The sequence below is a fragment of the Copidosoma floridanum genome, unplaced genomic scaffold (assembly GCF_036245765.1).
Source record: "Copidosoma floridanum isolate Cflo_tuat_1 unplaced genomic scaffold, Cflo_Japanese_pri ptg000013l, whole genome shotgun sequence".
Classification (NCBI taxonomy): Eukaryota; Metazoa; Arthropoda; class Insecta; order Hymenoptera; family Encyrtidae; genus Copidosoma; species Copidosoma floridanum.
Window position 1 is genome coordinate 25,202,134 of NW_028321890.1, and position 18,887 is coordinate 25,221,020.

The 18,887-nt window shown below is 44.2% G+C and overlaps 1 protein-coding gene across 1 annotated transcript in view; it reads left to right on the forward strand.

The window, feature by feature from the left end:
* The window catches only part of sif (guanine nucleotide exchange factor still life), an 86,398-nt gene that overhangs the window by 31,975 nt on the left and 35,536 nt on the right, over nucleotides 1–18,887 (forward strand). The window contains exons 6-14 of the mRNA XM_089591550.1: nucleotides 197–449; nucleotides 1,838–2,145; nucleotides 2,901–2,930; nucleotides 3,026–3,680; nucleotides 5,239–5,475; nucleotides 5,812–6,375; nucleotides 6,457–6,549; nucleotides 6,652–6,832; nucleotides 15,710–15,839. Of these exons, the coding sequence (XP_089447676.1) occupies nucleotides 197–449; nucleotides 1,838–2,145; nucleotides 2,901–2,930; nucleotides 3,026–3,680; nucleotides 5,239–5,475; nucleotides 5,812–6,375; nucleotides 6,457–6,549; nucleotides 6,652–6,832; nucleotides 15,710–15,839 (2,451 nt within the window). The remainder of the gene's footprint in view (nucleotides 1–196; nucleotides 450–1,837; nucleotides 2,146–2,900; nucleotides 2,931–3,025; nucleotides 3,681–5,238; nucleotides 5,476–5,811; nucleotides 6,376–6,456; nucleotides 6,550–6,651; nucleotides 6,833–15,709; nucleotides 15,840–18,887) is intronic.

Here is an 18,887-nt window from a genome sequence, read left to right on the forward strand (position 1 = left end):
GATATCCCCACGTACTTTTAGATACATTGTATGGTGCCAACCATCGAAATTCCATGAATTGTGCACACAGCTTGTCCCTACCCCTGTTTGTAAATAAAATTGAAATTACTTTGTTCAAGTTTACTCGTAACTTTACTCAACGAGTTTAAGAAAAAAAAATTAAAATAAACTGAAACACAACCCGAACTTTTTCAAGCAGTCGCCGGCGTTCAAGGGCATCGGCCGCAAGGGCTCGTCGTCGTACTCGCTGCGCAACCTGGACCCGCTGAGCAAGCAAGCCGGGGCCAAACAGCCCCGCCAGCGCCGAAAGCCGCTCTCGACCCCAGCCTCACCGAGTCGGGCTCCAGGTGGTGGCGAGCCGCGTTGCACCTGCATGACACCCGAGCAGTACAACCGGGCGCTCAGTCGGGACCTCAGATACAACAGGCCCACCCTCGCCACGACTTGCGGTACGTTACCATCACCACTTGTACACCGTAACACCTGCGACTCGCTGCTCTCCCGGCTTATCGATTCACCACCCCCTTCCACCCCATCCCTATCTTGCATAGCGCAACTGCTCCCATTCGCTCCCATTAGGGGCGCCTTTCGGCCGAACCTAAATGGAATAATAAATCGGTCCCGAGGCTGCTGTGCACCATCAGCTCTGTAGGGAGCAAGAGCCGAGAGCTTCGGGCGATGCGTGGCCTATTCCCGTCCTCCTCGTATCTTCTTTCCGCGTCCAAGAGCCCACACACGTGCATGTGTGTATGTGGGTGTGCCGGATTTTTATCTGTTCTTTCGTCGAGCTGCACGCGAATGAGATAGAAAGAGAGAGGATTTTCCAAGCTGTTTCTCCTATACTGCTCCTTTTCGGCTTTTTCTTTTTGGAGGAGTCAGCAGCAAAGATAGAGCTCCGGCTTATCTCGAAGATTGAATTTTTCTTTGAGCGCGGATTACGCGAGGAAGAAGTAATTACGTGAGACAAGTCGTGTACGCCGCTCCTTTTGCTCTATCTACCCTGTGTTTCTTCAATTCGATCGTTACTCGGAGAGGAATGACATTTTATGATTGGTCGAGGAAAATCCCTCTCGAGCTGAAACTTGTGTGTATTTTTCCGATTTTTTGCGTTTTTACGACATCAGGTAGTTGCGGTACGCGAATTCTCCCATATATATTTGCTTACATTCTTTACGACGCCCTTCGAGAGGTATGGCATTGCTTTTTCATTGCGTCGTTTAATTTTTATCAACCTACAAGGTTTGATGCGTGCACGCGGGGCTTCGTGAGTTTGTTGGCGGAAAAAATGCATCGGTTTTAAGGCCACAGCCGTACCTTTGATATAAAAGCGCTGATACTCTTGGAGAAAGCGCTCCGTATTTTTATTCTCTCTACGAGAGAAAAGTTGATTTCGTAAGAAAAAGTAGCTCCTAAAAACACTCTGTATGGATATGCAGTTTAATCGAAAACAAAGGAGGAAATGGACATGTCGTATATTTGATTTAAAAAAAAAAGGGAAAAAACCTTAGAAAATACTTTTGGGTACCGAATGAACAAGAAATGTACTCGAGAACGCGTCAAAGATGCATGGTAATTCGAAATCGTCCATTCTAGGCTCCCTTAATTGCCCCAAATATGTATAGCCACGTAATTGCAGTAGAGCCACGGCACTCGGTCCAACTCCCAACAACATAAATCCCCGCGATACCTCCTCACGAGAAACGACTCTCCCTTCCTCCAATTATACGGCCTTTTGATTAACTCAAAACAGTACCTACAACAAGTCCAGACGAAAACGTTCCCAACCAGCCTGCAACTCCCTTGGAAAAAAGAAATCTAATCTCCGGAATGTCCACAGCAGTGGCTCAGACTCTCCCGAGGATCTCGACGCGGCCCGTGGACGCCGAGCTGCAGGCCCGGGACAAGATAACGACGGCGACGTCGAGCGCCTCGCTGTACGACAACGTAAACAGCGCGAACGTGACGACGAGCTCGGGAGCATCCCAGCAGCAGATCCAGTCTATCGGTCCTGGCGCCAAAATGTCCAAGGCGGACTCGATCCGGCTGAAAAGTATGCAGGACAAGCAGCAGCAGAACGAGACCTGCCAGACGGGCACGCCGAAAACAGCGAGCGTTGCCATTGGCACGAGCACCGTTGGCTCACAGGTGCGCCAACCCTTCGCCGGTCGTCGAACTCGGGCTCATTTGCGTTTTAGCCTGTACACCGTGCATATATATGTGGACACATCTACCAACGGCATCTTTTGTTTCCGCTTCTCTATTGTGTTTTTTCTTTTCTTTCTTTTTTTTTTTTTTTTTTTTTTTTTCTACAAAGGACGATTTTCGGTAATTAAGATCCGAGAGATAAGCTCGAGGACTCGCCGTCGTCGTCGTACACACTCAAGTGCCTTCTTGTTCTGCTTCGAGCTTCTTCGTCCGGGGCTGTTGCTGCTGCAACGCTTTCGCTATTTTTGAGCTTTATCGGAGGAGCATCGCGGCTTATTGTTTAAATTTGAGTGTACATCGTTTCGCGTGCTCTTGCATGGTTATTAAGTTTTTTTTTTTTTTTTTTCAAGTGGACTCGATAACATCGATTACGCGTTATATATCTCTGTTTACACAAAATTACTCGATAAATTTTATTGGTAATGAAAGAAAAAGCACAAACGTGAAATTTTTTCGCACGCAGTAGTAACGATCGAGTTTGGTCAGACATCCGGATTTCACTACGTGGCGCGTCTGACCATACCCACTTGTTACTACTGCGAGTTGAGTTTTTGTCCCTATTGCATCATTCATCCTGTACACGTAGATTAATCGTCATAAATATACGTAATATGTAATAAAAAATGCCTTCGCAGTGTAACAAAAATTCTGACAACGAAATATTTCTGCTTTCACGTGTTTCTCTCAACTAATAGTCGCTTAGAAACGTCAGGCGACAGAATAGCGTAAGTGCTTATCAGTAAAAAACAAAAAAAAAAAAAACCAAAAAATCAGCTTACAGCTCACCCGGTAGAACTAACGATGAATGACTAATCCCCAGATCGACGTGCCGGAGGACAAGGCCACGGGTCCCTCGCCCAAGAAGCCACTCAAGCAGAGCCAGGACAGCGCGATCCAGAACGGCCCTGAACGCGAGACCCTCAAGTCCGAGGGTACCCAGGCAGGTGGGACCCTGAGCAGGTACCACCACCGCAAGGATCACTTGCAGCACACCAAGTCAGCCGACTATACGGAGCTCGAGCTCCAAAACGGCAACGTGTTCGGGCCGATGAGCCAAGGCCGACGCAACAAGAGCAAGAGCACCGACGACATGCGCATCGAGAGCCACCCGAGCGTCGTGGCCACCTCGACCCTGCACCATCCGCCGCAGATGCTCAACGGGCCGTTCATGCCAGGGATGGGCCACGCGACGGGTCTACCCCCACCCGGGCCTCACCACGGGCCTCCCTACGACACGCACACGATGAGGCGCGTCTTTCGGCCGATGTCGAGCATCGAGAGCCCCATCACCTCGCCCGAGATGTCGCGCAAGCGCCACCACCATTACCACGAGCACCCGAACAACAACAACCAGCGCTACGTCATGTCCGAGGCTGAGGACAACTACGTGCACGCCTACCGGCATCCCAACAACAACTACCACCCGAGGTTCCAGCCGTCGAGGAGCGTGCACGAGATGGACCGACAGTACTCCGGTATACACTGCCTGCGAACAATTACCTTACGATTATTCTCGATTTTCATTTTCCGAGCCCCCCCCCCTAGACCCCCACCCCCCTGCCTCAACTTTTTTTATTACTATATATTCTCTATAGTGTATATATACATCGCGCTTTTTTTTCATGCTTTTTTTGCGAGGAATGAGATATGATTGCTGTGGCGGATAGCCACGCTTGCACTGATAAGAGGCTTTATTCCCTTGTTGTTTGCTACTTGAGCTGTGTACCTTGTTACAGAACTTTATTGTTGAGTTAAAAAAAAACAATTACGGAGAAGTGCATTTTATCGGTGCAATGATTGTTCAACCAAAAATTTGTTTAAACGGCTTGGGCTTTACTCCGAGACGTGGTAGAAAAAAGAAAAAAAGAAGACGTTGCTTGATCAACAATTTTTAGATTTTCAAGTAGAATTTTCAAAGTATAAATCTTTGCATCGTATGATTTAAATTGAGTGTAAAAATAAACGAAACAGCAATAAACAGAATAAAATATGGTGCGACAAGTTTTTTTTAATAAAACGTCAAAGTTTGATTATCGCCCTTTTCATATTGAATTATGGCCATTTAAACAGTGATTTTTCGTTTGATCATTAATATACTGAACAAGTATTTGTATATTTTATCGACGTTTTACGATATCTCTTTTGTCTCAAAGTTTGAAAATTTACCTTAATTTAAATTTTAAATATCGCCTCTGCTATAGAATAGATTTTATGGTAAAATTTTTTATACTGCAAGAAAAGTGCAAGAACATGAATATACATAAACAAACGTAAAATCCAATGGATCTGAGAGATAATTGCATACATTATAATTCCCATTTGCATGTTTCTATATGTCTTTTATCAAATATTTAATATCTCGATATTTCAACATTAACATTATTTAAATATAAACGTGTTTTTTAGCACACATCTTTTTTTTTCATATATGTAGCACAATACAAATTTTTTGAGCTACAATTACATCACAAGATTCTTTCGATACTTGTCAATGTACGAAAATACACTGTGAATTTCTGCGATAGGAGCTTAATTTATTATTTCATGTGAACTTTGATGAACTAAAATAAATGCAGTAATTGAATTGTAATCAATTTCAAATCTTGTAAAATAAGAGCTTCTGTAATCGTCAAAAATCCACAGTGGCCGATTTACATTTTTTCAATTTTACGTGTTTCAATGTTTAACGGATACATATATCTTTTGTACGCTGCATCGATATAGTTGCACAGAGCTAGTGCTCTCCCCCCCCCAAAAAAAAACATAGAACCCCCCCCCCTTTCTGATCGTCCTTTCCACAAAGTTTTCCCGGGCAAATCGACCATACAATTGTATGAGTCATACGAGTGAAAAAGCAGCCAACAACAATTATCGGACGCGTAAAGAAAACAAGCCAGCAGCCCCCCCCAATAATGTCTCTATGTATATATCTACCTGTCTGTGCGTGTGAATCTACTCGTAAGGCACACGCGTACCACGCACCGTCTGACGTCGCACGTCGTCGACGTGTGTCCCTGTGTTTTGTCTCCATAGCTCTGCACACGCCGTCCCATCAGGCCGGGGGGGTCTCGGGAAAGACCGGCACCGGGAAACGGAGGGAGGCGAGGCGGCAGCAGCTGCTGCTCGCGGAGGCCGCCAATAACGCCAATAGTAGCGGCAGCTGCAACCGGGCCGCCGTTGTCACCACTCCCACTCTCGGCTCCTCCTCTCGCACGAGCGCCTGCACGAGCACCACATCCGCCGCTACGTCCGCCGCTACAGTCGCTACTGGTGATAACTGCACTAATAACATTGCCACCACCAACTCAAGCTACAGCTGCACGTTGCAACCGCCACCCGCGCTCCACGTAGCGTTAAACTCGTGTCTGTCTTCCTCGACCACCACCACCACCACCACCACCACCACTACCCATTACAACCACCAACCACACCTGCACTCCCCCGTGGTATCCTCGCGCTTCGTCAACGGCACCAAGTTGTTGTCCCCGTCGTCGTCGACTTCCCCCCGGCGACGGCGACGATTGCAACAACAGCCGCGCCTCTCCCCCCGCGCCCATTGCCAGAGAGCCGTGTACTTACACCCGGAACGTGATGTGCGCTGTACAGGTGACGTCTCGCCGCCCTCGGACAACGTCATCTTCGACAACCAGTGCTACGCAACGACCCCGAGCTCCTCCAACGGCAACTCCGACATGGAGCAGCAGCAGCAGCAGCAGCACCATCACCAGCACCCTCAACAGCAACAACAACACGGGCTTCAGCAGCATAGCCACCAGCACCCCCATCAGATGCACCCCCAACACCTCCACCCAGCTCAGCAAATGCACGTGCAGATGCAGCAGTCGGGCCTCGCTTGCCAGTCGCGCAGGTGCAACAGCCAGCTCTGCCAGCAGCTCCAGCAGCAGCAACACCTCCAACAACAACAACAACAACAACAACAACAACAACAACAACAATTCCAGCAACAACAACAACAACAGCAGCAGCAACAACAACAACAACAGCAGCAGCAGCAGTCGTCGGTGTCGACGCCGGGTAGTCCGACGACAAACAGGCTGTTGCTCGAGTACGAGATGCACCTGAGGAACACGCTGGCCAAGGGCATGGACGCCGAGAGCATTAGCCTGCACACCTTCGAGGCGCTCCTGTCGCAGAGCATGGAGAACCTTGGTGAGGCTTAACGCGTTGTCCCCCACAGCCCCTCCCAGATTGCCTTACCTAAATAATTGCATCGCATATATTATCTTTCAGAACTGGCCGAGAGTATACCGATCAACCAGTCGCAGCAGCAGCAGCAGCAGCAGACCCAGACGATCCAGCGCACGCCACACCCAACGAGGAGACGTCAGTGGATTTTTTTCATACATACATATATAACATATTGTTATTTATCTACGTAGCGGAGGCATGGAAATGGTCAATAATAATCGCGCAATCAAGTTTTAGGCTCGAGCGCGAACAAGTCGTCGACCCTGCCGCTGTCGTACAGGTACGCGACCGAGAGACAGAGCAGCCGGGAGAGCAGGGACGGCTACTACAGCGACAGGAACGAGATCATACGCGAGAGAACGAGGGAGCAGAGGGAGCAGGAGCGGGACAGGGGATACTTGAGCGATTACAACTCCAGGTACCGCAACGACGGCCTTTCACGCATGCAGAGTTATACTTACCTGTCGTTTAATTTGTCACAAGCGCGGCAACCACCGTTGTCACAAGGGTGGTGGTTTTTTTTTTTTTTTTTTTTTTTTTTTCCTATTTGTCGTACATATCAATTTGTTACCATGTGGTGAGATAGAGTCGTGTTGGACGTGTCGTTCATGTGCAGTAGAGTTGTGTGTCGGACGTCATGTAAATTAACGCATTCGAAGTTTGTTGAACACGAGTTGTTGCTTTGTACACACTCTTGGTTGCTGGGCTCTTGTAGGAAGTCTCCTTGCGGGTTTTTCGTCGTGTTTTTTTTTTTTTTTTTTTTTTTTTTTTTTGGAAACGTGTTGCTTTTTTGAAAGTTAATATTTTGTACGGCTTACTTTTTTTCCTTTAGAATTACTTATGTGCTTTTGGACATCGGTGAAAAATTAAGAGCTTCGGATTTGTCCTATAGCTTGCCCAGTAGTTTGAGTAAATACGAATTTTTCCAGCTAGAAACATATAAATTGTTTTGTTGAAAGTAAAGAAAAATACATTTTTTTTTTAACGACAAATTTAGTATTATAAAAGAAAGAAGGCAAGGAAAGAAATCGTTATCTGTACATAAGTTGAAAGACATTTATTCACGCTTTGAAATCTGTTCACTAGAGTTGATTGGCATCTATCTGTATTATTTCAACAAACGACCATCATACACTAAATTTGACACACAGTAGAGTTCAAGCATCGTTTGAAAAAAAATAAAGAAAAATATATACATACACATATACAGTAGCAAGTAACACAAACGCTCTCATTAATTTTTCACCCCAACAAAAAAAAAAAAAAAAAAAAAAACTCCAATCGTAATCAGTGATCATCATGAGTATCGGTTTGGGTTTTTTTTCTACTGCTAACCTACTTAAAAAAAAAATAACGAGGTAAAGCTTTGGATATGTGAAATAGATGAAAAGAAAAAAAGAAAAAACGCGGCCCCACGAGAACAACAGAGTGCACAAGGCAATCTCAGCTTGTAACACAAAGGAAAACCGTAAACACCATCGTTCATACGCACTAGTGACAACATTATTGCGAGTAGGTACTCACATACATGGAAACGTTGTACCTCAGTGTGGGGTCAGGGCTGCAAGCTCGGGCGCGCCTTGTTTGCTAGCAGTTGCGAGAATAGAAGAGAAAAGGAGGTCGGGTTGCCAACAAACGTAACTCGAAAGGACGGGCTGAAGGTAGGGCAGGGGGGTATAACGGGCACGTAGGTGTATCGGTAACAAATAGACGCAGAAAGGAAAAGAGAGAAAAACAAAAAATTAAACTCGACGAAAAAACGGTGGTCAGAAAAAAAAAGCACCTACCGAGATCGTGATACCGGGTAAAGTGTGAAAAAGAAAGGATTGTCCGTGTGCGAGTGGTATGAATGGCGATTGCGCGCTTGTTCGTCCGTAAACTCACCTCGATACTCCGTCATCAGCCGATGCATGAGCTGCATAGGCGCCTCGGCGCGAGCCCATTGGTTCCGCCACTCGGACGGCTGGCAGTCGGGCAGCTCGACCTTGGGCTCGGTTGCCTCGAGCACCGCCCAGGGCTCTTACGGCCCGATCGGACACAGGCGCGAGTCCACCTGGGACTCGTTGCCGTCGCTGCGCCACGAGAACAGCCTCAACGACAGCGGATACAAGTCCAACAGGACCGACTCGCTCGAACACAGGTGAGGTGCAGCAAGACCATTTGCCGAGTGCCTGCAGTGTGTGTGTGTGTGTGCTGTGTATCGTGACGTGGGTGACTGTGACCGGTGCGAGGCTCTTTCTTAAGGATTGTGGAAAAACCCACTTAGGGGTTGGTCTTTGTTTTTTTTGTTTTTTCTCTCTTGTAATGTCCTGTTATACGTATATTTTTTTTTTTACATCTACTTGATACCTTTTTTTAATTTATTTATTTATTTTTTTTTTTTTCAAGTCTTTCTTTGCTACATGAGGCGCACAAATCTACTTTTTTCCGCACTTCAATATACTTATGTGTCTTGATTTGACCCTCAATACAATTATATATTATATATTTACGTACTTGACTCTATAGTGGTTACCCCCTGTACTAAATCTATATGTCCATACCGATTGCACTGGATACTCCATTAATATGTAAAATACGTTATAGATAATAGATATGATTGTGCATCGTGTTATTAGGTGATGAAAGAAATTTTTATAAGCTAATGATTGTTTAGAGCAACACAAGTCTGTATGTTTATTGTTATTTTTCTATTATTTTTCTTAATAGTTTACCCTGAATATATATATTATAATTGCGAGGATTTGCATTCGTGTGAACAAACAGGTAATAGTGAACACGTTGCACTTGAATATTAAGGTAATATGAAACCACAAAAAAATTTTTAATTAATACTCAACATAAACACTCACTTACTTCTCTTACCACAAACAATTGTGGTTTTGTACGAATGTTATTATTATTACTTTCAAACGATCTAAAGTCTACATTTGTAACTGAATGTTGTTACTCTTACTTAACAAAATACACCCAATATGTATTTCTACAATACTAGATTCCACCAATCGATAACTAGTATAAAGAATAAGTGAATATAAAAAAAAAATAAAAAAAATACATTAAACAGAAAACAAGTACAACGAGCTCTAGGCGAGTTAATAAACGTCCTCACTGACACGGAAAATTCTATTTCCGCGCAGACTGTCTTGTTGCAGTTGTACAAGATAAAGAGCAAAAATGAAAAACCTTACCAAGAAAGCCGCCGGAAAACACTAAAGAGGATAGCGACAAAAACTCCGTTCAGCGTTTACACCCTATACCTGCTCGTAGCAAAGTTCCGTGAACCCCCCCTGCCCCTCATTTCTCCTTGGAAGAGCGGCGCGCGAGATAATTGCATTTTCGCGTGCGGGGAGAAAGCAACGATCCTCTCTCCTTCGCTAACTAGCTCTATTCTATTTACACGTCGCTCGCTGCCGTGTATATACCGCGCGCATGTGAGCGGTTTTCCCATCGGGCTCGTTAACGATTCCCTCTTTCCCTCGCGGTGACCTTTTTCCTCGGTGAATTTAAAACGCGCGAATTCATCCAATTGAACAAAAGTTTGTGGGCGTGTGTGTGTATATATAAAGAGCTGCTGCTGCGATTCGACATTGATTTTCAGCTTGCGGGGTTGTCCGCTGGCGTTTTGGCTTAATGCGCAGTTTTCCACGGTAAAGAAAAGTTTTAAGGGTCGCCAGCTACGTCCAGCTTGCGAGTGTTTGTTTTTACTTTGAATTATTAATTTCGCGATGAAAGGCACTGGTCATTCTCTCAGATATATATGCCTTTTTTCGTCGTTATTATAAATTGAAATAGTTTCGTGTGGTATATAAAACGAGATGCATGACAGGGGTAGAGATTTCGGGACTTGAAGGGGTTCGGTTTTTCCACGAACGAATGAAACTGCGTTGTTAATCGAGCTGACGATGAATCGTTATTTTTCATAGGTTGCTTAGGAATAAGCTTTTGGTTCATTTTCAGCCAACACAATGATCATTAGTGTTTTTTTTTTCGTTCAATACATGAGTCTACGCTAAATTTTTTGTTAGAAGTAGATTGTGATAAATTAGCTCGTACTATTTAACGTCAATCAACACTTGGTGTTATTCAAAATGCTCGTTCGATTTGTACTAGTTTTAGTTTATTAACTCTAAAGTAGCTTATTTATGAATTAGAGTAGGTTCTTCGTAGGATTGCCAAGTTATAACTTTTGCATGATCAAATTAGATTTTTAAGTAGTAAAGCCCCAGCTTGATCGTACATTCCAAACAATTTTTTGTACATTCGCTTTAATAGATTAACACTAGAGTAAAGAGCATACATTCGATTTTTAAGTAGTACTGACCAAGTTTAGTCAGACATCAGAAGCAAATCTAATGTAGGATAATGTCAAGAATTTAGGTAACGACCAAAATCACTATATAAGTAGTAAAGACCGAGTTTTGTCAGCCATGCCAAATTAAATCTGCTTGTCTCTATGTCAATATCATAACCACGAAATACAAAACTAAATGTATACATCAAAACAGCTTTCACGTAGAGCTATTTGGTGATATGGACAAACCCTGTATTTTTTAAGTAGTTAAGTCTGAGTTTGGTCAGCCGTGCCATTTTGATGGGTCAACTGTAAGATAGAAAATTGATAATCATCGCTTTATCGAGTGAAAACTCGGATTTTCAGTAGTAATACCCGAGTTTAATCATACATTTCAGATAAGTTGCGTTTATTTGATTAATGAAATTATCTTTGAGTCAGAAAATTATTTATTGTTCCAAACGGTTTTTTATAATTCAGTTAGCGAGGCTTCTCACGCAAGGACCGAAGAACACATTTTTAAGTAGTACAGTCCAAGTAGTGTCAGCCTCAATAGATAAGCCCTGTTTGTTATGTTCAAGAGTATATTTATAGAGTAGGAAATTGGTTGTTTGTAGCATTTAAGAAGAGTTTTTGGCGAGTACGATAAATTTAATTTTAAAGTAGCCAAGTCCGAGTTTAGTCAGACATGCCAGATACCCGTTATCACCACGACCGCACTGCATACTTAATCGTCCAAACTGCACAGAGTTCTATCATCCAATAAAAAACGGCTAACCACCCGCTACCGAGAACCACCAGAGTAAAGAGACTGCAGTCGGTATTCTAAACGATAAGTTTTTCTTCTACGGAGACGCTAAAAAAAAAAAAAAAAAAAAAAAAAAAAAAGAAAAAGCGGAACAAAGCGCGGGCTTGCCCTCCAATTACAGTGCTATTAAATTAAACTCGGGTCCAATTAGCAAAAAAGCTGCGACCTTTCGAGCTGATGAAAATTGCGCGTAAAAGGGAGGCAGGGAGGAATAGGAAAGAAGCAATAATTGCGTCAAAGCTGCGCTCGCCAATTGACTCGCTCTCACTCGAAAAAGACCTAAACGGACAAAGTGGTGACAAAAAGTGGCGTACAATAGTGAGAGGGGGACGGGGGAAAACGCGCACAGGACAAAGGGTACACGCTCGGGGAGGATAAGGAAAATCGTGGCGCGTCGGTGATAGTTGCGTGGCTAGTTGCTGTTCGATCGTTTGCACCTACCTTCTCTGCCTTACGTAACCCTCTCCGCTGTGACCCCTCGTAGCGTCTACTTTTCTATACGCACACATACATTTGCTCCTCCTCTTTCGTGAGCCTCTTGGCTCTCCCTTACCTGCACTCGTCTCACCTTGTACCTTTTATTTCGCCGCTCGACTTTGTACATGACGATTGCGACTGTTCGGCGCACAAGTATGGGTGTCGAGGGGCTGTGGAGTACGCGCGTCATCATTCGGTAATTGAATTCCACGCGAATGCCCCTGGCCCCGATTTTGATCATCTCTCGCGGGCACGTGTGTTGGATGACTTTTTTTTTTTTTTTTCGTAATATTGTTCTACTCATGTACTTTTTTGCCAATACGATATCGGATTGTCCGACGCGTACGAGTGATGCGCTACTCGAGTTTTGTCCGGTTTTACAAAAAATGAAATGCAAACTCTGCTCTCAAAATAGTCGAGTCGTCATTTTTGGATGTTCGAAAAAGTTGAATAAAGAAAAAAATGAGAGAGAAAATAAAACCAGGTCAAAAAGGACGGCCTCGCGCAACTTGTGTACTTATCATATTTTATTTAATCAGCGACAGCAGCTCCTATTTCAAAGTTTCCGAGTACTTGAAAACTCATCCCCCATTTTTCTTAATTTTTGTCCCACCAATTCCGCGATTGCCACTAATAAAGATCAAAAATACCTTCGCACGTGTAGCATTTCAAAAAAGTTTTAAACAAATCTCTAGAAAAAAAAAAAAAAAAGAAAAAAAAAGAAAAAAAAGACAATAAACCCTCCTCGTAACAAGCAGTTGGTACACATTTCCCTTAGCCCGCATCAAGTAGATACGCCAACATCGGCATCAAAGCCGCACGAGGAGGGTAAGGCTCGAGTTTCCCTGTGCATACTTTTCCGATATCTTTCCCCTTTCCCTCCCCACGCCATCCACACACATTCCCTCTTATTTTTTTCTCTCTTGGTCGGCTTTTCGATAACACTTGTAACTTTCCACTCGAAATACCTCACCCGAGCATCCCCAACTCTCCCCGAGAGCGTATACGTGTAAACATACCTTTCTACTTTCCAAGCCTCGCGATAGCACGGCCATTGTTTTCATTACAATGTACATACCCATCACCACCTACGTCCAGGAAGCAAGCCATTGTCCTGGCCTTACCTTCCCAAGCGTCCGCTCGTGTCCTTTGAAACGTCTTTCTCCTTCTTTTCGGCTAGCCGGAAAAACACCCCGCTCCAGCTGTCACCGGCTTTACCGTCGATTGTATTGTACACCGTATAACTATACTTGCCTCTCTCTTTCTTTCTCTGCTTTTCGCAGTTTTCTGAGCCACTGCTGTAATTATTGCGAAACACGGAACTTTGCCTCTAATCACCTACTGGAGCCTTAAACTTCTCCTTCCAACACTCTGGATTAGAAGCCTCTCAAGACTCGAGATTTTCTTTCGTTCTCGGCAGCTCGAGTGAAACGCAAGATGTGCGCAGGTATACGGTTGCTGCGAGAGTACTTTTCTCCCATCGAGTTTCGCTCCTCGCACTCCCAGGCTGGTATCGCTAAAGTCTACGATACAATATGTAACGCACCGCGTGAGACACCAAAAGTTACTTTACGCTGAAACCTCTACTCGGTTGATTTTTAACGCGTCCTGTTGCGCTTATTTTTTTTTTTCTGAAAAGAACAAAAGGTGGGTGTTTCGTGTCTAGACGTGAATCCAAGCGAAAAAGAGGAGGAAGCGTTGAGTGCGGTGATAAGATTAAACGAGGCCTACTTGGTAGCGCTTGATGCATCGTCGCGTTCTTCTCTGCTTACTCGAGTAATTTTGAGAATAATATCGGGAGGATTTTATTTTACAGGAGAAAAAAACGACAAATCCCTTCCCAAAAACCAGTTTTACCAATCCGTCACGATTATTTAAGATGTGATGGGGTACAATGCAATCGTTTAACGAATCTCACCCCCCTTTGCACGATCCGGTTGTCCTCAAATTAGCAGATTAAACAGGTAACAGTGATGTTTTTACAGAGCTGATTTGCCTCACAAATCAAATTGACCCCTCTCGTGTCCCGCAGAGCCGAGTTCGCCCACTCGCGTAATGGTCTCGGTCAGTCCCATTCTCGAGCTCCTCCTTGCCGTGTATATACCCAACTCTGTCGTATCGATCGAATTTTCAGAGCTACAAAGGGAAATGAAAAATAAAAACCAACAGAGTGAAGGAAAAGTGTGTCACACACAGACGGACGCGCGAAGAGAATATACATACACACAAAAACTCAAGGATCTGGAGACTTGAGGGGGAAAGACTTGTGATTGCGCGCGCTTAATTAAGTTTGCCGAGGAGAGCGAATCAGGGGGGGGGGGTTTCCAGGTAGAGCGAAGAGAGAGAGATTTAGATTTGCACGGGATTGCACGCGCAGAGAGTGCCGAGATGGTGTCCACTTCGGACGAAGGCCGTAATCGGCTCACCTTGGCACCTGTTTTATTATCACCCGCTCGTCGTCTAGCTCCTGTTGCGCCATGTCCTTCTTGAGATTCCTCCTTTTTTTCTTTTCCACCCACCAATTGCAGCCCCAAGCGAATATCAGTTTTTTCCCCTCGATCTCTCTCTCTCTCTCCCTCTTGATGCAAAAATCTCAATCAACACACAAACTCGTTTACCGTGCACTCGTATTTTCAGTATGCAGTTTGTTTTAGATTTTTAAATTTCAGTTCAGTGCCAGTTTTTTTCCCCCTCCCCTTAATTTTTATTTAGGGCGCAGTTGTTTATTCGAAAAACAAATATAGAGTCAGGATGTCGCAGGTGATCGGTTTTACCTTGTAGAGGTGCCAGGAAATACAAATTGAATACAGTCGGAGCTTCGAAGGGCGTATAACATGATGTATCGGCAAAATGTTAGACGGCGCAGAGAGTATACAAATATATATACATCCGTCAATGTTAACTGCAGTCTGGGTCAAGTATACGTATAGAAATATCGAAAAGTACGTATAGATACCTGCCCATTGGAAGTTTTCAAAGACGCGATTTACTTTACCTACTTCGCAGCGCAATTTTTGTACTGTCGATACGAAATTCCCTTTGAACCAATAATAAATTGTTTTTCTTCAACAAAACACGCAAACTTGTTTGATAAAAAGAAAGGGGTACGTTTTAAGGGTTAAAGTGAAACGAAACAAGCGCTAAAAATTAACGTTCGCCCTAACGAACGCGCAAAAGAGCAAAAACGCGTGAAAGAGACACGGTCAAAGGAAGGAAGGGGTTGAGAGGGAGTTGGTAAATAACACTTTTCTAACAAACACACATACGTACACGCGAGGGTATATATGGGCACGTGGCAGTGGGATCGCTCCGAAATCTTCATCTCCATGATACACGTATATATATGTATATTATCGAAGGATCGATGACATTTATTTTTTATTGTCACTTATAGCCATACGCATGCATCCGTATGTTGTATATCCATCGCCCTGCACTTCTTTGTACTAGATGCACAATTGCACGCTTTTATCCCTTCATCCCCCAATCGATACGTATACCAACTATTGTATTGCATGCGCAGTCACCATCACCACCAACTACAACAATGTAATTCTTGTCAATCATGTGTGTCTCTGCATCGTAGCTTATACACGAGAGTGTGTGTGTGTGTGTGTGTGTGTGCGCGCGCGAGAAAGAGATTGTCACGTTCGAGAAATGTAAGAAAGAAAGGAAGGAAGGTAAAAGTGGCTTGACTGTTTTTCTCTGCCGTACAGGGGCACCTTCGACAGACAGGACAGCGTGAGGTCGGATTACATGTCTGACCGCGAGAGCAGGTACGGCATCGTTCAGCAGGCCTCCCTCGAGAGCACCGACTCGAGGCTCTGCTACTTGACGTCCTCCGAGGTGAGTCCACGCATTCTCTTCTTTACGACAAATATATTATTGACTTATCCCCTTTACTCATATACCTACGTATATATAACACTCACACTATACACACACACACACACACACACTCACACGTGTTGTATATGCAAGGATTTAGTGGAAGAGGGGCCAAATTCCTCTGCACCGCGGCGTCCTCATTTCCAGCCATCCCTCCCTTCTAAGCTCTCTAAATGTCCTTTCGCACAGAGTCGCACGTATATCCCTCCTCTCCAGTCGTCTCTCTCTCTCTCTCTTGGGTAAAAGATAAAAGCGCGACATTGAGAGCTCGCCTCTTTTATTTTAGCCTTCGTCCTGTGTGTGCGACTTATCTGTGTCCACCCTCGTTGCAGAGCTTTATACAAGGGTATATATATATATATGTTTTTTTTTATCTCTTTGACGAGATGGCAGAGAGGCCGAGGTTGCAGATGCTCGTTCGATCGGCTCTCTCTTATTGTGTATAAATAAAGAATATCTCTCTCTTTTTGCAGCCTAGCTAGTTCTTTCTTTTTTTTTTTTTTAATCTTTCTTTCTCAATTTGCGGATGTAACTTGTTTTGTGTACATATTTTTTTTCAAAATTTTGGTTTGTAGGTTGTTGCGAGCGATAATTTGCCAACAGCTCAAACGCAGCGAGTATAGGTGCTCTGTTTTATAGTTTGCGGTTATGCCTACTCTCGCTCACTTGATTTTTTAACGACACGCAAAGCACGGAATTCAGCAGTTTTCGAGTGCTCGTGATTTTATTTCTAAAATGAGGAAAAAAAAAAAAAAAAAATGAAAATGCAAGCCACTCGAGGGAATGATGTTGGTTTTGCTCGTTTTTACAAAGCATCTACGTATACACATCAAATTATACATTCAAGTGCCCCTCCCCCCCCTACTTTTACCGATTGTTTTTATTTCGAAAGAGAAAATCTTCCCCACGAATGTAATATCTCATCATTCGTTCTCGAAGAAAGAACGGATTTACGTGTATTTCCTTGGGGACCTCAATAGTGCACCCCTCGTATTTCTCGTACATGGCTACACGAATATAAAATTTATCTCACTGAAAAACGCAAATTTAATATCATCGAATAAACAATCAAAAAAAAAAAAAAAAATCATCAACCTACGAGCCATATGCTCCTATACAACGAAGCGATAAAATGTCATATCTCAAGTGCGAAGCAAAAAGACAATCACCGCTTACTATCTCAAAATAACCCAACGCAAGAGCTTTTAGATGCCGACAATTCCCGAAGAACCCATACTACACGTACACGCGAAGCTTTCCCGAAGAAGAGGTGGGGAAAAAAAAAAAAGAAAAAAACCATCATTAAAAGCCCTCGAGCTCGCGCGCACGCCCACCGAAACATTCTCATATCGCCAGCGAGTGCTCGGGGGCGCGCTGCTCGCGAAACTCACTGTGCGGCTGACCTACTACTGCACTCTCCTCTTTGCTCGACGGGGGTGGGGGGAAGAGTGACGCCTTCCGTGTAAAGTATTGTCGCTCCTTCGGTGAAAGGGCAGCCGCGAAATAAAAATCAACTTTTCCCATTGGCGTCGCGCTGTAGGGGTGTGCCGTCGAAAACACTTTTGAGCGCATAGATCTCGGCGAAAGTTTCATTGTTTCACGCCTTGGGCGCGTCGAGGATGTACACACGTATACGACAAGACACGCCACAAAGCGCAAAGAGTACACGGGGGGATGGGGGAGGGGGATAATCTCCGCTTCAGTTTTCACGTCGTCGACGGAGGTTCGCGACCTTTTTTTCTGGGGGTAGATCGATAGAGCGGCGCGTAATTGTTTCCGCGTTGAATTAAACCTCGGTCTCGTCGTGGTCTTCGTCACAATAATGCACCAGCTGCAATGGCAATGGATTCGTGGTGTACGTAGGAGCGCGCGCGTGTGTATCCCGACTGAAAATCTCGAGGGCAAAAGTATGGAGGTAAAGAATAAGGCTCCCGCGGCTTTGTGAAGTGCTGATGGAGAGCAGAAGTGGGGGTAGGGGGTGGGGTGAAATTTTTTGAAGGAGGAAATGAGAAATGGGGTGGAATAGACGGCTCGCTTGTGCTGCTGCTGTTGCTCCCGTTGTGGGGGAAAACTTTTCTGGGCTTGCGTGTACGTACAGCAAGTTGTGCCACATGCCCTCGGAGAAAAAAAAAAGGATATCTGTCTGACGGTGTATCCGCGTGCGTGGGCGTACAAAAATTTTGAAAATGCCAAAAGTTGGAAAATGCAGACGAACAGTCGTGCGATGCCCGTGAGTCATATGCTATCCGAGAGGCCGATAGACGCGGGAAGATTTTTTTTTCTTCACCTGCTATGCGCTGAGATATACCCGTAGGCAGCAATAAACAATCTCGACCGAGCATCAAACGCGTACTGTGGCTAAAACGAATTTTTCTACGTTCGCTTATTTGGAATATTTTTTAAGCTATGGGTTATGGATTTGAATTGAACTTTGGAATATTTTTCCATAAAAAAAAAAAAAAAGATCCTTCTAGACTTTCAGAGTGCGTGTCAGTGGAATCTCATCCATGCAATTGGAAAGAGAGGAAAGGATACATGAAAAATGATTTTTTTGAAATTTGAAATTTCCGTTAAAAAATGTTGCGGGGGTTCGAAGTTCCAGGAAAGGAAATCAAAGGATACTCGCAGGTATTGATCGAAATGCGCATTCCATGTCGATTTCAAAGCTTGGATTCGATACAAATTCGCATGACTTTTCAACCGATCTCTCAGTGTGAATGGCAAAAAAATTTTTTTTTTTCATGCCTGAAATCTTTTCGATACGATATTGCTCATCGCAAAATTAAAAACTTGGAAAGGAAGAGCGAACCTATCCGTAGTTGGAGACTTTCAATCATCCCACGCTAAATCCATGTGTATCCGTTTAATATACATGCTAAACAATAAGCGTACAAAAAAAAGCAATAAATCAGCTTGTAAAAACCTAAAAAGGTCAGCTCTCCTGATTTTTCGTTCGAACGGTTGCTGGGAATTTATTGAGCGAGTAATCCGCGGATGATTCCACTC